Raw genomic sequence first — 19,787 nt, 5'->3', positions numbered from 1 at the left:
AAAGGGAGAGGTGACGTTCTGAGAAAGAAGAGGCCCTGCACGTGCCTGGGCCACAGGCCCTGTGCCCTCCACTGCCCAGACCCCCCCCAGGCCCTGTGTCCTCCACTGCCCAGCACCCCCAGGCCCGGTGTCCTCCAGTGTCCAGCCACCCCCAGGCCCTGTGCCCTCCACTGCCCAGCCCCCCCCGGCCCAGTGTCCTCCACTGTCCAGCCCCCCCAGGCCCTGTGCCCTCCACTGCCCAGCCAACCCCCCCCAGCCCTGTGGTGGAGATGTGGCCGTGCAGCAGCTACCTGTCTCGCAGTGAGGCCCCTCGAAGGGCTCTGCACACACGCAGGTGTAGTTCCCCACCAAGTCCACGCAGGAGCCCCCATTCAGGCACGGGTCAGAGCCACATTCGTCCACGTCTGGGGGCAGCAGATGCGGGGCTCAGCCAGGGTGAACCAGCAGCTGCCCAGAGCAGAGTCTCCCCCAGGGCCTCCCGCCCCCCAGGCAGCCCACTCACCTGTCTCACAGGTGGCTCCTGTGTACCCAGCCTGGCACACACACACAGCAGAGCTGCTGTCTGCCTGGCACTGGCCGCCATTTTGACATACTTTGTTGTCACATGGGGACTGGGCTACAGGTGACAGAGGAGAGGATATTGGATTTCTAGCCGCAATTGCCTGCTGGGCAGAAGCCCCTGCCTCTCTCCACTGAGTCTCCTCGGAGTCCCGACACCTGCATCTGGGCCCGCTGCTCAGAAATCCGGGCCATCTCCAGAGGGGGACAGCAGGGAGGAAGCCTGGCCAGGGCAGCTAGCTGTCCAAAGAGCCCTCCCAAGTGGACCTAGCCCAGCACACCTGGTCTGGAGCCAGCGGCTGAGATGTCCAGAGGGGCTTCTGGAACCTGGGACAAGCCACAGCTCCACCCTGAGGCCAAACAGACCTAGTGTCCTGCCTGGCCTGAACCTCGCACGCAGGCGGCCAGTGAGGAAGAGGGCGCCAGGGGCCTCTCTAGGCTTCCCGGGCAGGCAGAGGCGGAAGGCTGACCTGCCGTGGCTCTGACGCCAGGAAGTTCTACCGGGCTTGTGCTAGGGACTCGTGGGTGAGGAGGCCATCCTCTGCCCGAGGAAAAGCTCCTCCACCCCGGGGCTCGGGCTGAGACCCCGGACCATGCGGGACCACTGCAGTGTCATCTTGAAGACCCACAGCGAGCTGGAGGAGGGGCAGCTGGAGACCGTGTCCCTTCTGAAGTCACAATTCCTTTCCACTTCGCCTGCAGAACTGTCTCTAGGTGTCTCATTCGTTTGGTTTCGGTGTCATTCCTGGTGCTTGCACTGTGGCCTGAGCTCTTTCAAAGCTCAAGGCTGGCGCGCCCTGCCAACTGAACCCCGGCTCCACTCCCAGGTGATTCAGTGCTTATCTAGAGATAAGAGTCTCCTGGGAACGGCAATCCTCGGCAATTAGCCTCCTGAGTAGCTGGGATTATCCTAGCGGAGCTGGAGCCACCGGCACTCAGCTTTCTTTTGTATATCAGCCGGTTACTGTCCTTCAACTACAGTTCTCGCTAATAAAACGTGCACTCGAATTAAGTATATAGCTTTCGATGTGTCTGGACCACACACACACACACACACACACACACACACACACACACACACACACACACACGACAGGCCCTCCTCTACATTCTGGACTCTACCACCTCTCCCTGCGACCCTACCTGGCCTCCCCACAGTCTCAGCCTCCCCAGCTAGGTGCTGACCCCGGTGACCAGGGGACAGGGCCGGGCTGCGGCTCACCTAACTCACAGGTGGGCCCCCAGAAGCCCTCTGGGCACTGGCAGCTGAAGCTATTGACTCCATGGCTGCAAATCCCGCCGTTCTGACATGGATGGGAGATACACTCGTTCACGTCTGGAACACAGGGCAGAAAACTGGGCTGAGAGGTGCCAGGGCCTTCAGCAGGGGTGAGGAGAGATGAGAAACCCGAGCTTGGGCAGTCAGGGTGGACACAGGCCTCAGTGGTGATAGCCACTAAGTCAACTGCCTGGCAGGACCCACGGCATCAGGCTGCATCCCACCCCACAGAGACAGACCCACGGCACCGGGTCCTCTGCTGTCTACCACCACAGAGACAGACCCATGGCACCGGGTCCTCTGCTGTCTACCACCACAGAGACAGACCCACGGCACCAGGTCCTCTGTCGTCTACCACCACAGAGACAGACCCACGGCACCGGGTCCTCTACTGTCTGCCACCACAGAGACAGACCCACGGCACCGGGTCCTCTACCGTCTGCCACCACAGAGACAGACCCACGGCACCGGGTCCTCTACCGTCTGCCACCACAGAGACAGACCCACGGCACCGGGTCCTCTGCCGTCTGCCACCACAGAGACAGACCCACGGCACCGGGTCCTCTGCCGTCTGCCACCACAGAGACAGACCCACGGCACCGGGTCCTCTGCCGTCTACCACCACAGAGACAGACCCATGGCACCGGGTCCTCTGCTGTCTCCAGTACAGAGACAGACCCACGGCACCGGGTCCTCTGCTGTCTGCCACCGCAGAGACAGACCCATGGCACCGGGTCCTCTGCTGTCTGCCACCGCAGAGACAGACCCACGGCACCGGGTCCTCTGCTGTCTGCCACCGCAGAGACAGACCCACGGCACCGGGTCCTCTACTGTCTCCACACCACAGAGACAGACCCCTGGTACCGGGTCCTCTGCTGTCTCTTCCACGGGGGCAGACCCACAGCATCTGGCAGTCTGCTGCCTCTACCGCAGGGGGTAGACCCATGGCCTCTGACCGTCTGCTCTCTGTACCACGGGGGCAGACCCACAGCATCTGGCTGTCTGCTGTCTGTACCACGGGGGCAGGCCCACGGCATCTGGCCGTCTGCTGTCTCTAAGACGGTGGCAGACCCACGGCATCTGGCTGTCTGCTGCCTCTACTGCAGGGGTAGACCCAGGACCAAGGCCTGGCGCAGCTGATGGGTCTCAGACTCACCCAGGTGGCATCTCCGTCCAGTGAAGCCAGCGAGACAGGAGCAGGTGTAGGAGGGGTTGCCTGTGATGCAGTCGTCGATACACTTGCCACCATTAAGGCAGGGGCGCAGGACCTGGCACACGGAGGCTGCAGGCACAAGAGGAGACCGGAGCCTCATGCCTGCTCCCCCAGGACCTGGCAGGAGTCCTCGTCCCCTTTCCCTCCCCTGGTGACCGGTCTGCACTGCAGCACATCCTCGGTCTCCCTTCCCGGGGTTCCAGGGGACCTTGGGTGATGGGGAGACTTGATCCTGTATCCCCTGGAGGCAGACACCCTAGAACTGTACACAGCCCAGCTACCGGCATCCCATCAACCTCAGGTATTTCTAGCTGCCTCCGCCTTCTCAGCCACCCCTCTGGGCTTCCTCCAGTGTAAACCCAGAGGCTGGTGCTCAGGTATGAAAGCCAGCGTTTGTCCCGGGACAGCCTGCCAGCCAGGAAAGCTCTCCTGGGATCCTGGAGCGCTTTAGCAGCTCCTGCATGCAGCCCCACCAACAGACAGCTCAGCTCAGCCATCACACCACCATCGCCGACCCGAGGCTGTGACATGCGCACAAAGGAGCAGAGGACCGGGGTGGATTGGATTTGGCTCCCATGCCTGGCCTGCCTGATACGGAGAGGGCCCAGCCATGCCTCATCTCGAGGTTGTGGCATCTCTTGGAACAGAGACCCCCGCCCCGTGTGCTCTTCCCGTGGGGTGGCCACCCGGCGAGGGGCCTGGCTCCCTGCAGAAGCCTCCAGACACAGCATGCTGTCTGGCGGGCTCCCGTCCACCCTCCCTGCCTTTGGGGTCACTTAAAGCACCCCTAGAGCTGCATCGGTCCTGGCAGGCTGTTGGGGAGGCCCAGCCTTGCCTGGCCTGCCCCCGGCATTGGATCGGGCCCAGAGGCCGGCTGAGCCCTCAGGAGTTGGCTTTGCTGGCTCACGGCATGCAGCTCCACCCAGAACCACGGCCTTGGCACCCTGCACCTTGCTTCTCAAAGCCACCTGTGCGCTTGGCCACCGGCCAGGTCACTGATTTCACCTTGCCACCCCAAAGCAAGCCTGGCCGGCAAGTGGTGTCCTGGCCCTCCACTACCACCGTGCAAGCCCAGGTCTAGAGCTGCCTGAGGCCCGCGGCCTGGGATGCACCAGGGCTTGGAAGTCAAGTGCCTCAGGCTGGGGCCAACCTGGGAACCTGAGTCCCACTCCAAGTTTCTCTCCAGCTTGGTCAGAAACGCTCTGCGGAATCTCCACACCCCCGTGGCCCAGGCTGCCCTCTCCCCCAGCGCCCCCGTGGTGTGGGCTCCACTGCCCGCCTCTCCCTCCCCTCCCTTCCCACCCACCCCCACTGCCCGCCTCTCCCTCCCCTCCCTTCCCACCCACCCCCACTGCCCGCCTCTCCCTCCCCTCCCTTCCCACCCACCCCCACTGCCCACCTCTCCCTCCGCTCCCTTCCCACCCATCCCCACTGTCTGCCTCTCCCTCTCCTCCGCTTCGCCTCACCTCACCCTCCCATGGCCCTGGGCCCCCACAGATCTGTTCTGGGCGTGCTCTGAAGGACTAAGCTCCTGCAGGAAGCACTCTGCTGGGGGCCCCGTGGTTGAGTGTGGCCCTTTCGGGTCCAGGGCTTGGCAGGGCTTGTGGTGAGTGGGGGTCTGGGGGAGCACCAAGACCTTGCATCCCGCGAGGCCCAGGTGTGTGGGGTCCCCGTCTCCCCAGTCCCCGGCTGCCTGCTCTCCGCAGTCCCGGGATGGGCCCGGCAGCCTGGCGGGGCAGGATCCCGGGAACACGGAAGGCTGCAGGGGGGGAGGGGGATGCCATGCCGCTCCTCCTGGGGCCCTGAGCTCCCTGTCCCCCAACCCGTTCCCCCCTGCCCAAGCCTCGAGGTCGGTCCTCTTACTTGTATGGCCGCAGCCCCCCACGCGCACCTGGGCATCATCGATTCGGAACGCCCAGCGCCCGGGCATGCCCACGTTGGTGGTGCCCTCCACCTCGGCCATGTCTGCTGTGCGGGAGCCGGGGATGTTGAAGTAGCGCTGCCCGTCACCGGCATTGAAGCCTGCCTGGGGGTGGGATGGGCGGTGGGGACGGGTCTCCCGCAGGCCTGCACCCCTCCCCGCCGCAGCCAAGGGCGAAGGGGGAGGGGAACAGCCTTGTCCTGGAGCTCTGCACACGGTAGGGTGTCTGCATCAGGTCCTTACCACCACCAGCAGTCCCTCCAGTCAGGCACGGGGCGGGAAATGCCACGCCAGGGAAGGGCACGGATGGGGGCGGGCGGGAGCTTCCCTTTTGCAGTGAAGCAAGGCAGTCAAGCCTTCAAGCTGGGCAGAGTGCCGCCCTGGCTGGCTTTGGGCTTGAGGGGGCTCAGTGCCAGTGCCAGGCCCCAATGACACTTCACACTGGCCCTGCCCGGCCTGGGAGTGTGTGTATGTGTGCATGCGTGTGTGTGTGTGTGCATGCATGCGTGCATGTGTGCATGTGCGTGTGTGTGCGTGTATGTGTGCATGTGTGTGTGCATGCATGTGTGTGTGTGTGTGCCTGAGGTAGCCCTGCAGACCTCTTCAGCTCACAACACTCCTGGCAGTGGGGAGCAGGGGACCCTGCGCTGGCCTACCTGGGCTGCCACGCCCCCCAGGCCGGCGGCGTCCCCCCCGCTGCTGGCGTGGGTTCCGGTGGTCCAGGAGATGGACTCATAGTTGAAGATGGTGAAGGAGAGCTTGCCATCCGTGACCAGCACGGCCTGGAACGTGTTGACCTGTCAGGGAGAGGGGCTGCTGAGCCCGGCCCGGCTGGGCGCTGAGCCGCCCCACCGCACACCCAGCTCAAGGCCCTGTCCGCCTCTGCACTCAGGAGTACAGCCCACAGCGGGGAGCGGAACTCACTGGGGAGGCTCTCAGGACCCCAGGTCCCCACTGTGTCTGTGTGGAGCTCACTGGGGGAGGCTATCAGGACCCCAGGTCCCCACTGTGTCTGTGGAGTGGAGCTCACTGGGGGAGGCTATCAGGACCCCAGGTCCCCACTGTGTCTGTGGAGTGGAGCTCACTGGGGGAGGCTATCAGGACCCCAGGTCCTCACTGTGTCTGTGTGGAGTGGAGCTCACTGGGGAGGCTCTCAGGACCCCAGGTCCCACCCCTGCCCCACCCTCCAGGGGGCTCAGGCTTCTGTAGAGGCTGTGGGGCACAGGAGGTTGGGCTCACTTAGCCAAATCCTTAGTCTCCTGTGTAAAACCAGCAAAAAGGTAAAAAGAATATGGAGACAAAGTCGTTAAAGGGGAACCAAGGAAATCGTTTCCTCCCTCAGTCCCTTTGCCCCTCCACCTCCTCCTACCCCTCCGTTCACTCCCTTCCCTCTGCCAGTATTGGGGCTTGAACTCAGGGTCTTTTGCTTTTGTTTGCCTTTTCTGCTCAAGGCTGGTACTGGACCACATAAGCCGTAGCTCCACTGGTGGCTTTCTGACGGCTCACGAGGGATAAAGGGTTTCTCAGGTTTATCTGCCTGGGCCGTTTGCCTGTTTGGGTCATTCATGGGCTTGAACTCTGGGCCTGGGTGCTGACCCTGAGCTCTTCTGTTCACAGCAAAGGGAGAATAATGCATTTGAGTATAAAAAAAAAACCTTGTGAATTGAAATGAGTGCCGTATGGTCAAACTGGATATAAAACAGCAAACGGGAACTGTGTTTGTAACCCATGGCAGAGACGCCGGTCACACCTTTGATGGCAGCAGAAACTTCTACAGATCAATGGGACCAGAAGCAGTCCAGAAAAACAGCCATGGTATGAACAGACACATCAGAGCAGAATGCAACCCACCACCCGCTGACACCAGGAAAATCTCCAGCATCTCTGGAAATGAAGGATGTGCACGACGCAGGTTAAAAGAAGGGACGACATTGCTTGTTCTGCCTGCTCGGTGTAGAAGGAGGAGACAGGCAGGGTGCCCAGCTCGGCCAGGGGTGTCCACTTTCTAGCCCCCGAGAAGGCAGCTTCTCTGGAGATGTGCGCAGGACTGTGGGAGGAGCAGCCGGGGCCCCACAGAGCCCATCCCAGGCACCTTGGAGGCCGGGAAGGGGCCGTGGAGGGGCCGTGGAAGGTTGGGGAGGGGCTGGGCTGCAGAGCTCTGAGGAGCAAGGCAGGAGATTCGCCGGCCTTTGTGCTACAGAACCTGCTCCTAGCAGTGCCACCAGCCTGTGACATGGCCGAGTGTATCCCTGCCACTGTGCATCCATCAGCTGGACTCATGGTGCTTCGTCCAGGCCGGTCCCCCTCTGCCCACCACCCACAAGAGGCCACCGACACACCTCAGGACCCTTTCCAGGGGTGGGTGGGGGTCATTTCCAGCAGGGCCTGGCTGTCGCAGGCACTCACTGAGTGGCACTCAGCCAGAGTGGACAGGTGCCATCTTTACTCGGGTTTTCAGGACTCGAGGACAGCGAGGCTCCGTCCATCGGTGCCTGAACCCGACCGGCCTCGGTGGAGGCCCTGGCCAGATGCCCCCCCCGCCCCCGGCATGGATGCCGTGACTTACCGGGGAAGAAGCACTGCCTCCAAAAAAGGTCACTCGATACCATGTGGCAACAAACACCCAGGTGGCAGAGAAGTCTGGAAGTTCAGGGAAGTAGCGTCTGATGTCTTGTGTAGCCCTGTGCAGCGTGGCGGGGTCTGTGGCCTCTCGGTAGTAGATATCCCCTGCACGCCTGTTGTCCACATCTGCCCAGAAGGCTGCCACCACGCAGCGGTCCCGTGCAATGGGGAAGGCCACGGGGGTGAACTGGGAGACCTCCCTCACGAAGGAGACGACCCCGTTATTGTTCACCTGCGGCAGAAAGAAGGGGGATGCTGTAGGCAGAAAACCAGCGGGACCCCAAATGCTACTGACTTAAACGAATCCCCGAAATGGAAGCACTTGCCTTGGTGGTGGTGGTGGTGCTTTTGTTTTTGTGTAGTTTTCTTTTGGACAGGGCAAAAGGGCCCAGAAATGGAGGGAGGGAGGGAGGGAGGGAGGGAGGCAGGGAGGGAGGGAGGGAGGGAGGGACATGGCATTCAGCATTCACCATGTAGAAAATGAGCCATGCCCCTGTGGACGGGGCCAGGAGGAGGAGATGGGAAAGCAAGGGAAGAGATGACAGGGCTCCAAACAGACTCCTCTGTACAACACCGAATAACCACCCACAGTACGAGATCTAATGAGCAAGACGTACCATGGAAGAAAGAGGGGACTCCCCAGCTGTCCCCACCAGGTGTCCTCGAGAGAGAGGCCACCTAAGCAGTCCCCAGGGCAGAGGACGCCCCTATGTCACCAGTGCCACGCAGGCCTGCCCACGCCCTCTGGTCAGGCTGTGTGTCCAGGGCCTGGCACTGACAGGGCACCAACCGGGCCTCCAACCAGGCGCCTCAGGAGGGGAAGAGTCCGGGCCGAGGCCCGGTGCCGAGCCAGACCCAAGAGGGTGAGGCCGGGGGGGGGGGGGGGGGCCAGGGGCCTGGACTAGAAGAGGCAGAGCACGGGGTTTGCGTCCAGACCCACCTGGTTTGGACCTGACTCAGGTCCACCCCTCTGCTCTGGTTTCCTGACCTGTGAGACTCAGCCACTCCTAGCTGCCATGCATGGCTGACAAGTTTGAGTTTAACTCTGCCTCCAAGCAGAGGGTGTGAAGGGGGCGGGCGGCTGGGAGGTGATGCAGTGGCAAACTCTCCAGGCCGGGTCGGGAGGGGGGGCTAGGAGGTGATGAGCTCGTCACCGAGCCCATGGCATCAGCAGGCCCCGGGAAGGAACAGAAAGTGAGCAAGAGCTCATCTGAACCAAGTGGTGAGATGGGTACTGTGCCGAAATCCAGCTCCACAGAGCTGGGTGGTCCCAGGCCGTCCGCAGGCACACATTCAAGGTCTGGTCTAACTTACAACTAAAGCATAAATGGCTGAGGTCTGCCTCACTCAGCCCACGTCCTGAATTCAAGCTCCAGTGCGGGGAGGAAAACACCCAGTCCCAAACAACAAAAGAAGAAATCATCGAACTGCACGCAGTTCTCAGTGTCCTTGGCCATAAAGGAAATGTGAATCAAAGCCCACTAAGATGCCACCTCCTGCCAGGCAGTGGAACCATCAGAGAACAAGCCACGAATGCTGGTGAAGAGAAGCCCACAGACAGCAGGCTGGAACGTAAACCGCTGCACACCAGGGAAGTCCGCGCGGGGTCTCCCACAAAACCTCAGGGCCGCACATCCCACCCCTACCTCTGATGCCACCTAAATCAGTATTCAAGAGACACCACACCCCCACGTGGACTGCCCCTCACTCACATTGCACATGTGTGTGACAAAAAATGAAGAGAAGGACGCTGGGCGCAGAGGCTCACACCTGCAGTCCTAGCTACTCAGGAGGGGGAGATCTGAGGATCGAGGTTCAAAGCCAGCCCGGGCACTAAAGTCCATCTCCAATTAACCACTAGAAAACCGGAAGTGGTGCTGTGGCTCAAGGGTTAGGGTGGTAGCCTTGAGCTGAAGAGCTCAGGGACATCGCCCAAGTGTAGAGTTCGAGTCCCATGACTGACAGAAAAAAAAAAAAAGGAAAGAAAAAAAGTAAGGAGGGCCGAGAGTTTGGCCTAGTGGTAGAGGGCTTGCCTAGCATGCACGAAGACCCGGGTTCAATTCCTCGGTACTGCATACATAGAAAAAAGCCGGAAGTGGTGCTGAGGCTCAAGTGGTAGAGCTCTAGCCTTGAGAAAGTCCAAGGACAGTGCTCAGGCCCTGAGCTCAAGCCCAGGACTGGAAAAAAAAAATAAATAAAATAAATCTTTAAAAAAAAAAAAGTAAGGAGAGAGAAAGGCCCTGTGGACCCCCTGAGGAGGACATGCTGGGAAACTGGGCTCTCCAGGAAAGATGGACAATCACCCCTCTCCTTAAGAGCAGGGGTGAGCAGGCAGGCCAGGACACCACACCTTCAAACCTCAACACCTGGGCCAGGAGAGGCCCGGCTTCCCCTGAGCTGCGCTTTCCTAGCACCACTGCAGCTTTGGTATGTCTTGGCGACAGGGAGAGCAAGGCCAAGCTCAGGGCTAGCGAGTGAAGGAGCTGCCAGCTGCACACCACGCCTGGGCCCTGAGGACTCCCCTCAGTGAAGCCAGAAGCCTGGACTGGTGCAGGCTTCTCCAGAGGACCGGGCACACGGACGCCCAGGAAGAAGAGGAGGAGGGCACCCTGTGGAGGAGGAGGAGGAGGAGGAGGTCCAGGAGCAGGAGGAGGAGGAGGAAGACCAGGAGCAGGAGGAGGAGGAGGAGGAGGACCAGGAGCAGGAGGAGGAGGAGGAGGAGGACCAGGAGCAGGAGGAGGAGGAGGAGGAGGACCAGGAGCAGGAGGAGGAGGAGGAGGAGGAGCAGGAGGAGGAAGAGGAGGACCAGGAGGAGGAAGAGGAGGAGAAGGGCACCCTGCAGAGGAGCAGGGCCTCTCCCACAAAGGTGTTCCGCTTCATGTACAGAATCCAGGACAGGGGTAACTGGGTACACAGGAGGTTAGGTGCCAGGAACAGAATGAGGACAAACAGGCAAACTTCAGATAGTAGGATGCCAAACGCAAGCCTGCGAGGCCTCGAGTTTCATGGAAGGTGCTGGTGGACTCGCCCGGAGAGATCATGGTCTGAAGACAGCCCAGGCACCGAAGCTCAAATGACACAGCACGCCTAACACAGATTCAGGCTCAGGCCTGAGCCTGGACAGGCAAGGAGAACCTGCCTGCAAAACGGCTAGACTACTGGTACTGGTGTCTCCTGTCTACACTGGGTACTGGTGTCTCCTGTCTACACTGGGTACTGGTGTCTCCTGTCTACACTGGGTACTGGTGTCTCCTGTCTACACTGGGTACTGGTGTCTCCTGTCTATACTGGGTACTGGTGTCTCCTGTCTACACTGGGTACTGGTGTCTCCTGTCCTGTCTACACTGGGTACTGGTGTCTCCTGTCTACACTGGGTACTGGTGTCTCCTGTCCTGTCTACACTGGGTACTGGTGTCTCCTGTCTACACTGGGTACTGGTGTCTCCTCTCTACACGCCTTCCTGCCCAGGAGACTGAGGTTTGGATGATCCTAGTTGAACGTTAGCATAGGCAGAAAAGTTCCCAAGACTCCATTTCCAAGACAACCAGACACAAAGCCGACTCAAGCGGAAGAGGGAAACCCCAGGGCCTTAGGGCCTCCCCGTCCCCCAGCAGAGCACCTGTCCTGAGGAAAACAAAGCTTCCCTGTGGCTGACAGTGTATGTAGGGCGTGACAGACCACGGAGGCTTCCATGACCCTGCGAGGGCCTCCCAGGCTGTTTGCAGTGGATGAAGCCAGGCTGTGGGTACAAGGCCCCAGGTGTCCCCTCCCTCCAGGCCGCAGGCGCTGCCAGCTGACCGCCCAGGGCCTTGCCCTGCAGGGTGCTGGCTCTGCTCTGAGCAGGCCAGGACTCATGGGAGAGGAAGGGATTTGGGGCCAGTTTCCCTGGCCTCCGTGGGGAGGTCTCTGAACCCCAGGGCGGCAGGAGGGAGGTAGAGGAGGCGGAGGTTAGCCCTGGGCGGGTGGAGCTGCAGGGTGCCCTGTTCTCTTCCGCCCAGAGGCCACACTGCTGGTATTTCCAACCTGGATGAAGCCAGGAAGGAGCGGGAAGGACCTGGGAGCCTCTGGGAGGCCAAGCATGCGCTGTGACCTGTGCCTGGTCCACTGACCATGAGCCAAAGAGCGGCTGCTCCGGGCAAAGCAAAGGGCCAGAGGGGCCTGGGCTGCATGTCTCGGGAGAGACCCAGCTCACGCACACCAGACCAGGTGCTGCTCGGATTTACCTGCCAAAAAATCCAACACCAAAGATCCAAAGGCATTTAATACGCTTGTGTTGAAAAATGTAGGCAAGTCTACTTCCTGGCAGCTTTCCGGGCACTTAGGATCGGCCCGCGGGCCCACGTGGGGCTGGCGTCCCTGGCTGCAGGAAGGCAGGGCTGCAGGGTGGGCCTGGAAGGTGCTGGCTGGCTCTGAGGGCACTGGCTGCAGGGCCGGGGTTGAGGAAGCTTCATGAGTCACCAGCAGAGAGTTCCAGTGCCACTGTGAGCCGAGGGGTGGCTGCCAGGGACAGCCAGAGGGAGGCTGGAGGAGGGGACCTCGGAGCACACTCTGCCCAGAGAAGGCGGGTGGGGAAGGGGAGGAGAGGGAGGGCGGGGGGCCAGCTACAGAATGCTGGCTTCTGCTGGAATGCCTGCTCCAGCCTCCTGCGCTGCCCTGAGCTGGGCTCCCCATCGTGTCCTGTCCTCGAGGTGGGTCCCAGCTCACCTGGGCACCTGACCGGGCAGCCCTCAAGTCCCACACCCAGCTTCGGCCCAGCCCCTAGGGCACACGTGCAGCCTTCAGCAGCAGCCTCATCTGCCCGGGCGCTCAGGCCTCCTCTGTGCCCTGCCTCCTGGCCACGCTCCAGACCTGGGCCCCGAGCCTGGCCGCAGCTCAGTCACCCTGAGCCTCTAGCCACACACCCAGAGGTGAAATCTCCAGGGCGACCCCGAGTCTTCCTGCTATCCACACTCACCCAACCGAGCCTCATGGCTGGACTCCCGGAACCGCGGTCTGTCTGTTCTCTGGAACCCTACTCTAGGCCCAACCCCTGGGCCAACAGAGCTCCCCACTGCTTCCCTGCCCTCTGTGACAGAAAGCACCTGTTCACATGTGGAGGTGCAGGGCTCCCCACGGCCCAGACTACCCCACAGAGCTCACATGTGGAGGTGCAGGGCTCCCCACGGCCCAGACTACCCCACAGAGCTCACATGTGGAGGTGCAGGGCTCCCCACGGCCCAGACTACCCCACAGAGCTCACATGTGAAGGTGCAGGGCTCCCCACGGCCCAGACTACCCCACAGAGCTCACATGTGGAGGTGCAGGGCTCCCCACGGCCCAGACTACCCCACAGAGCTCACATGTGGAGGTGCAGGGCTCCCCACGGCCCAGACTACCCCACAGAGCTCACATGTGGAGGTGCAGGGCTCCCCACGGCCCAGACTAGCCCACAGAGCTCACATGTGGAGGTGCAGGGCTCCCCACGGCCCAGACTAGCCCACAGAGCTCACATGTGGAGGTGCAGGGCTCCCCACGGCCCAGACTACCCCACAGAGCTCACATGTGGAGGTGCAGGGCTCCCCACGGCCCAGACTACCCCACAGAGCTCACATGTGGAGGTGCAGGGCTCCCCACGGCCCAGACTAGCCCACAGAGCTCGAAGGAGATCCAGTCTGGAGACCTGTGTGCCGGTCTCAGGGAACAGAGTGGGGCCTGGCTGTACATAGCAGGGTACCATTCATTCCTGAGAGTCGGCTGGCCAAGCGAATGGCCTGGCCTCCCTGCTTTGAAGTGTAAAGCCGTGAGCCTGGGCTGCTGCAGAAGAGGAGGAGGGCAGCGCTGGTGGGCCCACCTACTGCCAGGGCAGAGATCCCCGCTGTGTCCCTGGGCCAGGCTCTGCACACGAGGAGAACAGGCAAGTAGGCCTTCTCAGGAGTCATGGCGTCACGTGGGGCCTTGAACACAGGCTCAGAGTGAGCCCCCTGTGCTGGCATTCCAGCCACACCCCCAGGAATCCTGGGGTACTGCCAGAACCTCCTCTGGGTGTACCATGCCGGACGCCTGTCAGAAGAGGAGAGGTCATTCGGTGCTGCATGCGGGCGCGGTGTGTGAGCTGTCAGGAGGCACAGGAGGACGAGCTGCTGGGTTCCCCACTTGAGGAGATGTGGCCTCTCGTTGGCTGAGAGGCGGGGCCGCTGGGGCTGAGCCGGGCAGCGGCTGGCACTGGGCACTCACTAGGCCTCCCAGGTGTCTGTGCTGATGTACTGCTGAGCTTCGTGGGAAGACAGCCAAGGGGCCGCAGGAATTCCCGCACATGCTTCAGTCCAGCCACGCGCGCCGTCTCTCCGCCCCACTCCAGGAACGGCAACACATGCTCTGGGCTGCTCAAGAATAAGGCACAGCCACGAAGGCCCACCGCCCCTGAATGGTTCACCGTGCTTCCCAGGACGGAAGACGTCCTCTAGCGCAAGCATTCGGGACCCCAGACCAGAGTCAGGACGCTAGCCCAGGACAGCCCGGGACATCACCTCCCCGCCGAGCCCCGCATCTCGCGTCGTTGTCACCTGTTGACATACGCACACGCCCAGGCTGCCCTCATTGATGGGAAACAGCCCGTCACCACCCTTCCTTACTTCAGCGGCGGGTGGACCTCCGGCCTGCGTTCTCCGGGGACCCCCACGCCCTCTGCCCAGTTCCTCTTCACTTTCTCCCACACAACAGGCCTGGAAGCACCAGGAGATTCCCCAGGGCGCCCTGTCGGTGGAGACCAGTGCTGAGAGCCCAGGAGCTGCTGTGTCAGGACAGAGCTCAGAACCAGTCAGGCATTGCTCCCTGGCAGAGACACGTCCTGGGAGCTGCATTGTGGGTGACACAGTGGCGTGCACACCCCCTCCACACAAGAGAACAGGAATGCAGGAGCACAACCACGAAAGCAGCAACTGCTTTTAGGCAGAGTAGATGTAACACAGTAACTAAAGCACAGCCAGCAGGTACAGAAGCCATCAAGTGTGCTGCACTCCACGCCCAGCAGCACAGAGGTTTCTGCCGCTCATGCTAAGAGCTCTGGCAGCTTTAGCTTCCCAGGGGACGGGGAGCTTTCAGCTCCATTGTGACGTCAGCTGTATGCGTGGCCAGTCGTGGACACGATAGCGTGTGTGGACACATACACACACACCCACGTCTAAATCCACCTGCCGTAGTACTATAAGCTTAAAATCATGTGCAATTCCAATCTAACCCAAAGCGGCCCAATGCCCATATAATCTGAGCCTTCCAATGAGAGAGACAAAGAGAAGAAGAAAAGATATTTGAAAAATTTTTATAAATTTCACATAAACTATGCAACCACAACCAATAAGCCAATGAACTCAAGTAGATTCAATGTGTGTGTGTGTTATGTATGAATAATGAGATGTACCTAAGAACAAAATTGGCAGGGGGGAGGGCAGGGGGGGAGAAAATTGCAAAAGCACTCAGATTTACAAACTCACATTACAGACAAGGGACCAAAGATGACAATACCACAGACTTCTCATTAGGAACTATGCACATTCAGAGGTGACGGAGCGGCATCTTTACAAAAATGGAGACAAGGCGACACCAGTGGCTCATGCATGTCACGTCATCCTGGCTACTCAGGAGGCTGAGGTCTGAGGATCGTGGTTCAAAGCCAGCCCTGGCTTTGGAGACTCTTATCTCTAATTAATCATCCAAAAACCAGAAGGGTGAAACTATAGCTCAAGTGGTAGAGCACTAGCCTTGAGTTGAAGAGCTCAGGGACAGTGCCCAGGCCCAGAGTTTAAGCTCTATAGCCGGAAGAAGAAGAAGAAGGAGAAGGAGAAGGAGAAGGAAAGAAGAAGAAAAGAAGAAGAGAAGAAGAAAAGAAGAAGAGGAGAAGAAGAAGAGGAGGAGGAGGAGGAGGAAGAAAGTAAGTATACGAAGGAGCCAATAGTAGAGGTAACACAATTTTTTTTTTAAATCTCCACAGAAATAAATACGGAGAGTTGGGTGTGGTGGCTCACATCTGAAATCCTAGCTACTCAGGAGGATGAGACCTGAGGACTGAGGTTCAAAGCCAACCCAGGCACTAAAGTCCGTGAGACTCTCATCTCCAATTAACTACCAGAAAACCAGAAGTGGGGCTGTGGCTCCAGGGGTAGTGGAGTAGCCTTGAGCTGAAGAGCTCAGGGACAGCGTCCAGGCCCAGAGTTCAAGCTCCATGCCCAACACAAAGAAAGAGGAAAATAAATAACTATACCAAACAGATGTAAATTGGAAGGCAGTAAATTAAAACTCAACCATATCAATAATCACACTCAATGTAAATGGTATAAGCACACTAACCAAAAAGAAGACAGATGGTTTGGACAGCTCAACAACAATAACGCACTTCCACATTCATTTTGCCCTTCCAGCAAGGGCTTTGCTGAAGATTGTGTGGAAGGCAGCACAAGAAGCCATGGCTTCCGATGGCTGCCGCTGTGCATGATACACTCACCCCCACTCCCATGCCCTCTCCAGTCCCTGGCCCCAAGAGGACGCGTAGACACCCGGGGTGGGGTCAGAGCTACCCAGCACGGGACGTGGTCCAGGCAGAACCTTCCACTGTGGCCTCACCAAGCCCGTCGTGTCTCGGTACCATAACCAGCTGCTGGTCATCTGGGAGATCTTCCCTGACAAGGGTGGCCTGCTGGAATGGAGGCCTCAGTGCAGGTAACTCTTGAGGCAGACCGGGGAGAGATCAGTGTCCACTCTTCACCGATGGAGAAACCAAGGCTCACAGAAATGGCTAGGCCAAGGTCACAGGCTTTCTGCTAATGAAAGACGCCAGAGGTGGAGAAGCAGAGTCCAGACCACGCTCTCAAGACTCACAGGCCGGCCCAGCCTGAGGAGGTGCTGTGGCGCCCTCTTGCCTTGGGGGTTTGTGAGCTGAGGTGCTGGCCAGCAAGAGTTTGAGGTCACTTGACTGTCACTACTCCTTCTGCCTGAACACTCTGCAAGGACACGGCTCTCTCAGACCCCTCATCCTTCACAGTTTCCACTGAGGACTCTACATTTCATGCAGTGGTCCCAATGGCTCCCCAAAAACCAGGAGGGCAAAGTATTTCCAAGGCACAGTGGTTAGGGGATGTCACCAGGCACAGGGTTCCACAGGGCCACGGGACCGTCTCTTCCAGGGAGAGGGGAGACAACCCCGGGGGCTGTGCCTATATGTGCATCTCAACCAGCTCAGGTTCCACAGGAGACCAATGGCTTCTGTCTCTGCCCTGGGCACTGCTCCCCTGACGGTTCAGGAATAGAGGCTGAGAGGTGACGTGTTATCCAAGGGCCTCCTGGAGCTGAATGAGCACCATCTCCCAGTGTGGCCCTCGAGACACTGCCTGGGTGGGACAGCAGCTCCCGGGGGGAAGCCAGGACTCCTTCTCACCGCCCACAGCTCCCTGAGAGACCCGCTCCACCTCTACCTCCACAGCTGGCACGGGCCACAGGGCACCTTCCACTTCACCCAGAGTCTGGCATTAAGACTTCCCCAGGCAGGGTGGTGAGCAGCATTCCACACCACCAGCCGTACTGTTCTTGTCTGGTTCCCAACCTTGGCACTAAGACACAAATCGTATGCCACAATTGCAGAGCCTTGCAATTTGCCAGGCACATTACTATGATGCAAGAAAGAGGCTTTTGCCTTCTTTGCCGGGGGCCCTTATTTGAGGCAGAGCTTTTCTGCTAGGACCAAATCAGTACTTTTCTAGGAGCCACCAGTCTTACATAAAGCACGTCTCATTACCCCTGTGGTACGCTGCCACTGCGTAAGGCTGAGGCATCCACCCTTCCCTTCACTCATTCATACAACAAGCTCCTCTGGCCAAGGCATGGACTGGGGTGGGGGAGCTGTGGACCCAGTGCCTCACTGGCTAGCACTTGTAGGTGGAGCTGGCTGAGGGCCGGAGCAGAGACAGGAGAGGAAGAGGGCTCTGTGCCTGTGCAAGGGCCGCAACTCCTTACTCTGAAACCAATGCCTTCCTTCTTTCTCTTTGACCCAAACCTGCCCAGATCTGCCTCCTTCCCTGGCCATAGAGACCCCAGGGCTATTTCAGACAAGAGAATCTGGGCACGGCTCCCCAGAGAATCCATTTCCTTTCCCCATGAGCCAGTGGGCAGGCCGCTTCCTTGGTAGGTGCTGCGAGCTGCATGGCAGAGGGAGGCGTGTGCCACACAGCGCCCGTGTTGAGGACGTTCTCCTGGGTCTGCCTGGGCTGCCAGCAGCCAGGCTCGTCATTCACGAAACCCAGCTTTCCACTTTGGAACCCTGTCTCCCATGATTTTGAAGAGGCTGTTAAGCTCAGACTCAAGAGTGGGAAAGCAGAGTCTGGCCCAGACACTGGAGGATGGTTCTGACAGGGGCCTGTTAGGAAGGCCTCAGCATGGCTTCCTCATGCTCATGATGCACAGACCTGGCAGAGCCTGAGCTACATGCATGCTTCCAGGTGGGCACTCTGAGCCTCCACCAGAGTCCTGAGTCCTGGCCCAGAAACTTTCAGGGGTGGGGTGGCACCTACAGAGACAGGCAGCTTCCATACTGTCACCAGGTGCTGTCCTTGGGGATGGATGACAGAGCAGCCTGAGCAACAGGCCCTGTGAGCTGTGGCGTGGCTGTGGTGGCCCACAGCAGGGTGGCCGCAGAACACAGCTGGAAGGAGTCAGCACGCGAGGTGGGGACGCTGGGAGCAGAGCTGGAAGGGCAGCGCGGGGAGGAGGGGAGCAGGGGCTCCTGTGAAGCCTCTGTAGAACTGGCCTTGAAGGTGGCTGGGATGGTGGTGGGTGTGGCAGAGGTGGTAGCCCGGTGGGTGGGAGGGGTGCTGAGCTAACTAGAGAGCCGCGGCTCAGGTGACTCAGGGATGGCTGGGCTCCGGTGCCCGGGGGTCACCTCGTGCCCGGGGGCCCCTCCCCCACACTTCATCCCCCGGGGGCCCCCTGTGGGAGGCCTTTTTGGAGGGCTTGAGCCTGCGTGGTCAGACTCCGGAGCAGGAGACGGGCTCAGAGAGCTCCAGGGCAAAGCCGCCCTGCGGCCACCCCGACACACCAGTCTGCAGAGGAGCAGGGCAGCCAGATGCCCAGGCAGGGTCTCAGCCTCCTGGCACCAGGCCTTGCGTGCAACAGGGGGCAAAGCTGAAGTGGCCCGGGGCAAGCTGAGACCTTCCCCAGCCAGGCGCCCACCCAGATCCAGGTCCTCGCGACCAGTGCCAGGGGCCACCTCGCTTGTCAATCGAGGGTCCAACGCGGGCAAGGTCTCCGGGGGCGCCAGGGAGGGCGCGTGGCCCTGGCACTGCCTAAGTCCAGGCACAGCCCGCCCCCCGGCTGCCCTCCCTGCGAGTCCCACCGCGGTGCCCTCGCCTCTCCGCACCTCCCCGCGCCTCCCTCCACGGCCTGCGCCCGCCCTGCGCCCTCCCCGCGCCTCCCGCCGCGCCCTCCGCGCCCTCCCCGCGCCTCCCCGCGGGCGGCGGTCCGGCCTTGGCCGCCGGAGGGAGCCGGCGCTGTCCTCATTCCACCTCTGGCCGCCGCGGTGTCAAGTTGCTGGCGGAGGCGCGAGCGGGCGGCGGGCAGAGGCCGGGCCCGCGGCCCCCGCGCCCCCCGAGCCCCGCGGCCCCCGCGCGCCCCGCGCCCCCCGCTCCCCGCGCGCCCCGGGCCCCGCGGCCCCCGCGCCCCCGCTCCCCGCGTCCCCCGCGCGCCCCGGGCCCCGCGGCCCCCGCGCCCCCCGCTCCCCACGTCCCCCACGCCCCGCGCCCCCCGCGCGCCCCGCGCCCCCCATGTCCCCCACGCCTCCCGCGCCCCGCGGTCCCCGCGGCCCCCGCAACCCCGCGCCCCGCATCCCCCGCGCCCCGCGCCCCTCATGCCCCCCACGCCCCCCGCGCCCCGCGGCCCCCACGCCCCGCATCTCCCGCGCCCCGCGGTCCCCGCGGCCCCCACGCGCCCCGCGCCCCCCGCGCGCTCGGGCTACTCACGTAGAGTCCCAGGTGCTCGGCGCCGAAGAACGGGAAGGGCACGGAGAGCGGCCGCAGCCCCGAGCCGCCGTCGTCCTGCTTCGGGGTGACGGCGTCGCCGCGCTCCGGGCCGAACGCGTAGAAGTCGGCGAGGGCCACCGCGCCCCGCGCCCCGCGCGCCGCCAGCGCCAGGGCCGCGGCCAGCAGCGGCGCCCAGGCCGCGCCGCGCCGCCGCAT

General features: G+C 61.3%; 1 protein-coding gene across 1 annotated transcript in view; it reads right to left on the bottom strand.

The window, feature by feature from the left end:
- Positions 1–19,787, bottom strand: part of Sned1 (sushi, nidogen and EGF like domains 1) — a 54,454-nt gene extending 34,667 nt beyond the window's left edge. Inside the window, exons 1-8 of the mRNA XM_090354346.1 lie at positions 19,572–19,787; positions 7,538–7,825; positions 5,628–5,768; positions 4,914–5,076; positions 2,994–3,119; positions 1,781–1,894; positions 503–616; positions 291–404 (exon numbers count right to left, since the gene is read on the bottom strand). Of these exons, the coding sequence (XP_090210472.1) occupies positions 291–404; positions 503–616; positions 1,781–1,894; positions 2,994–3,119; positions 4,914–5,076; positions 5,628–5,768; positions 7,538–7,825; positions 19,572–19,787 (1,276 nt within the window). The remainder of the gene's footprint in view (positions 1–290; positions 405–502; positions 617–1,780; positions 1,895–2,993; positions 3,120–4,913; positions 5,077–5,627; positions 5,769–7,537; positions 7,826–19,571) is intronic.

Source organism: Megascapheus bottae, chromosome 21 (assembly GCF_031878675.1).
Source record: "Megascapheus bottae isolate mThoBot1 chromosome 21, mThoBot2.hap1, whole genome shotgun sequence".
Taxonomy (NCBI): domain Eukaryota; kingdom Metazoa; phylum Chordata; class Mammalia; order Rodentia; family Geomyidae; genus Megascapheus; species Megascapheus bottae.
The sequence above is the reverse complement of the archived record's forward strand: the minus strand, read 5'-3'. Positions and strand labels throughout refer to the sequence as shown.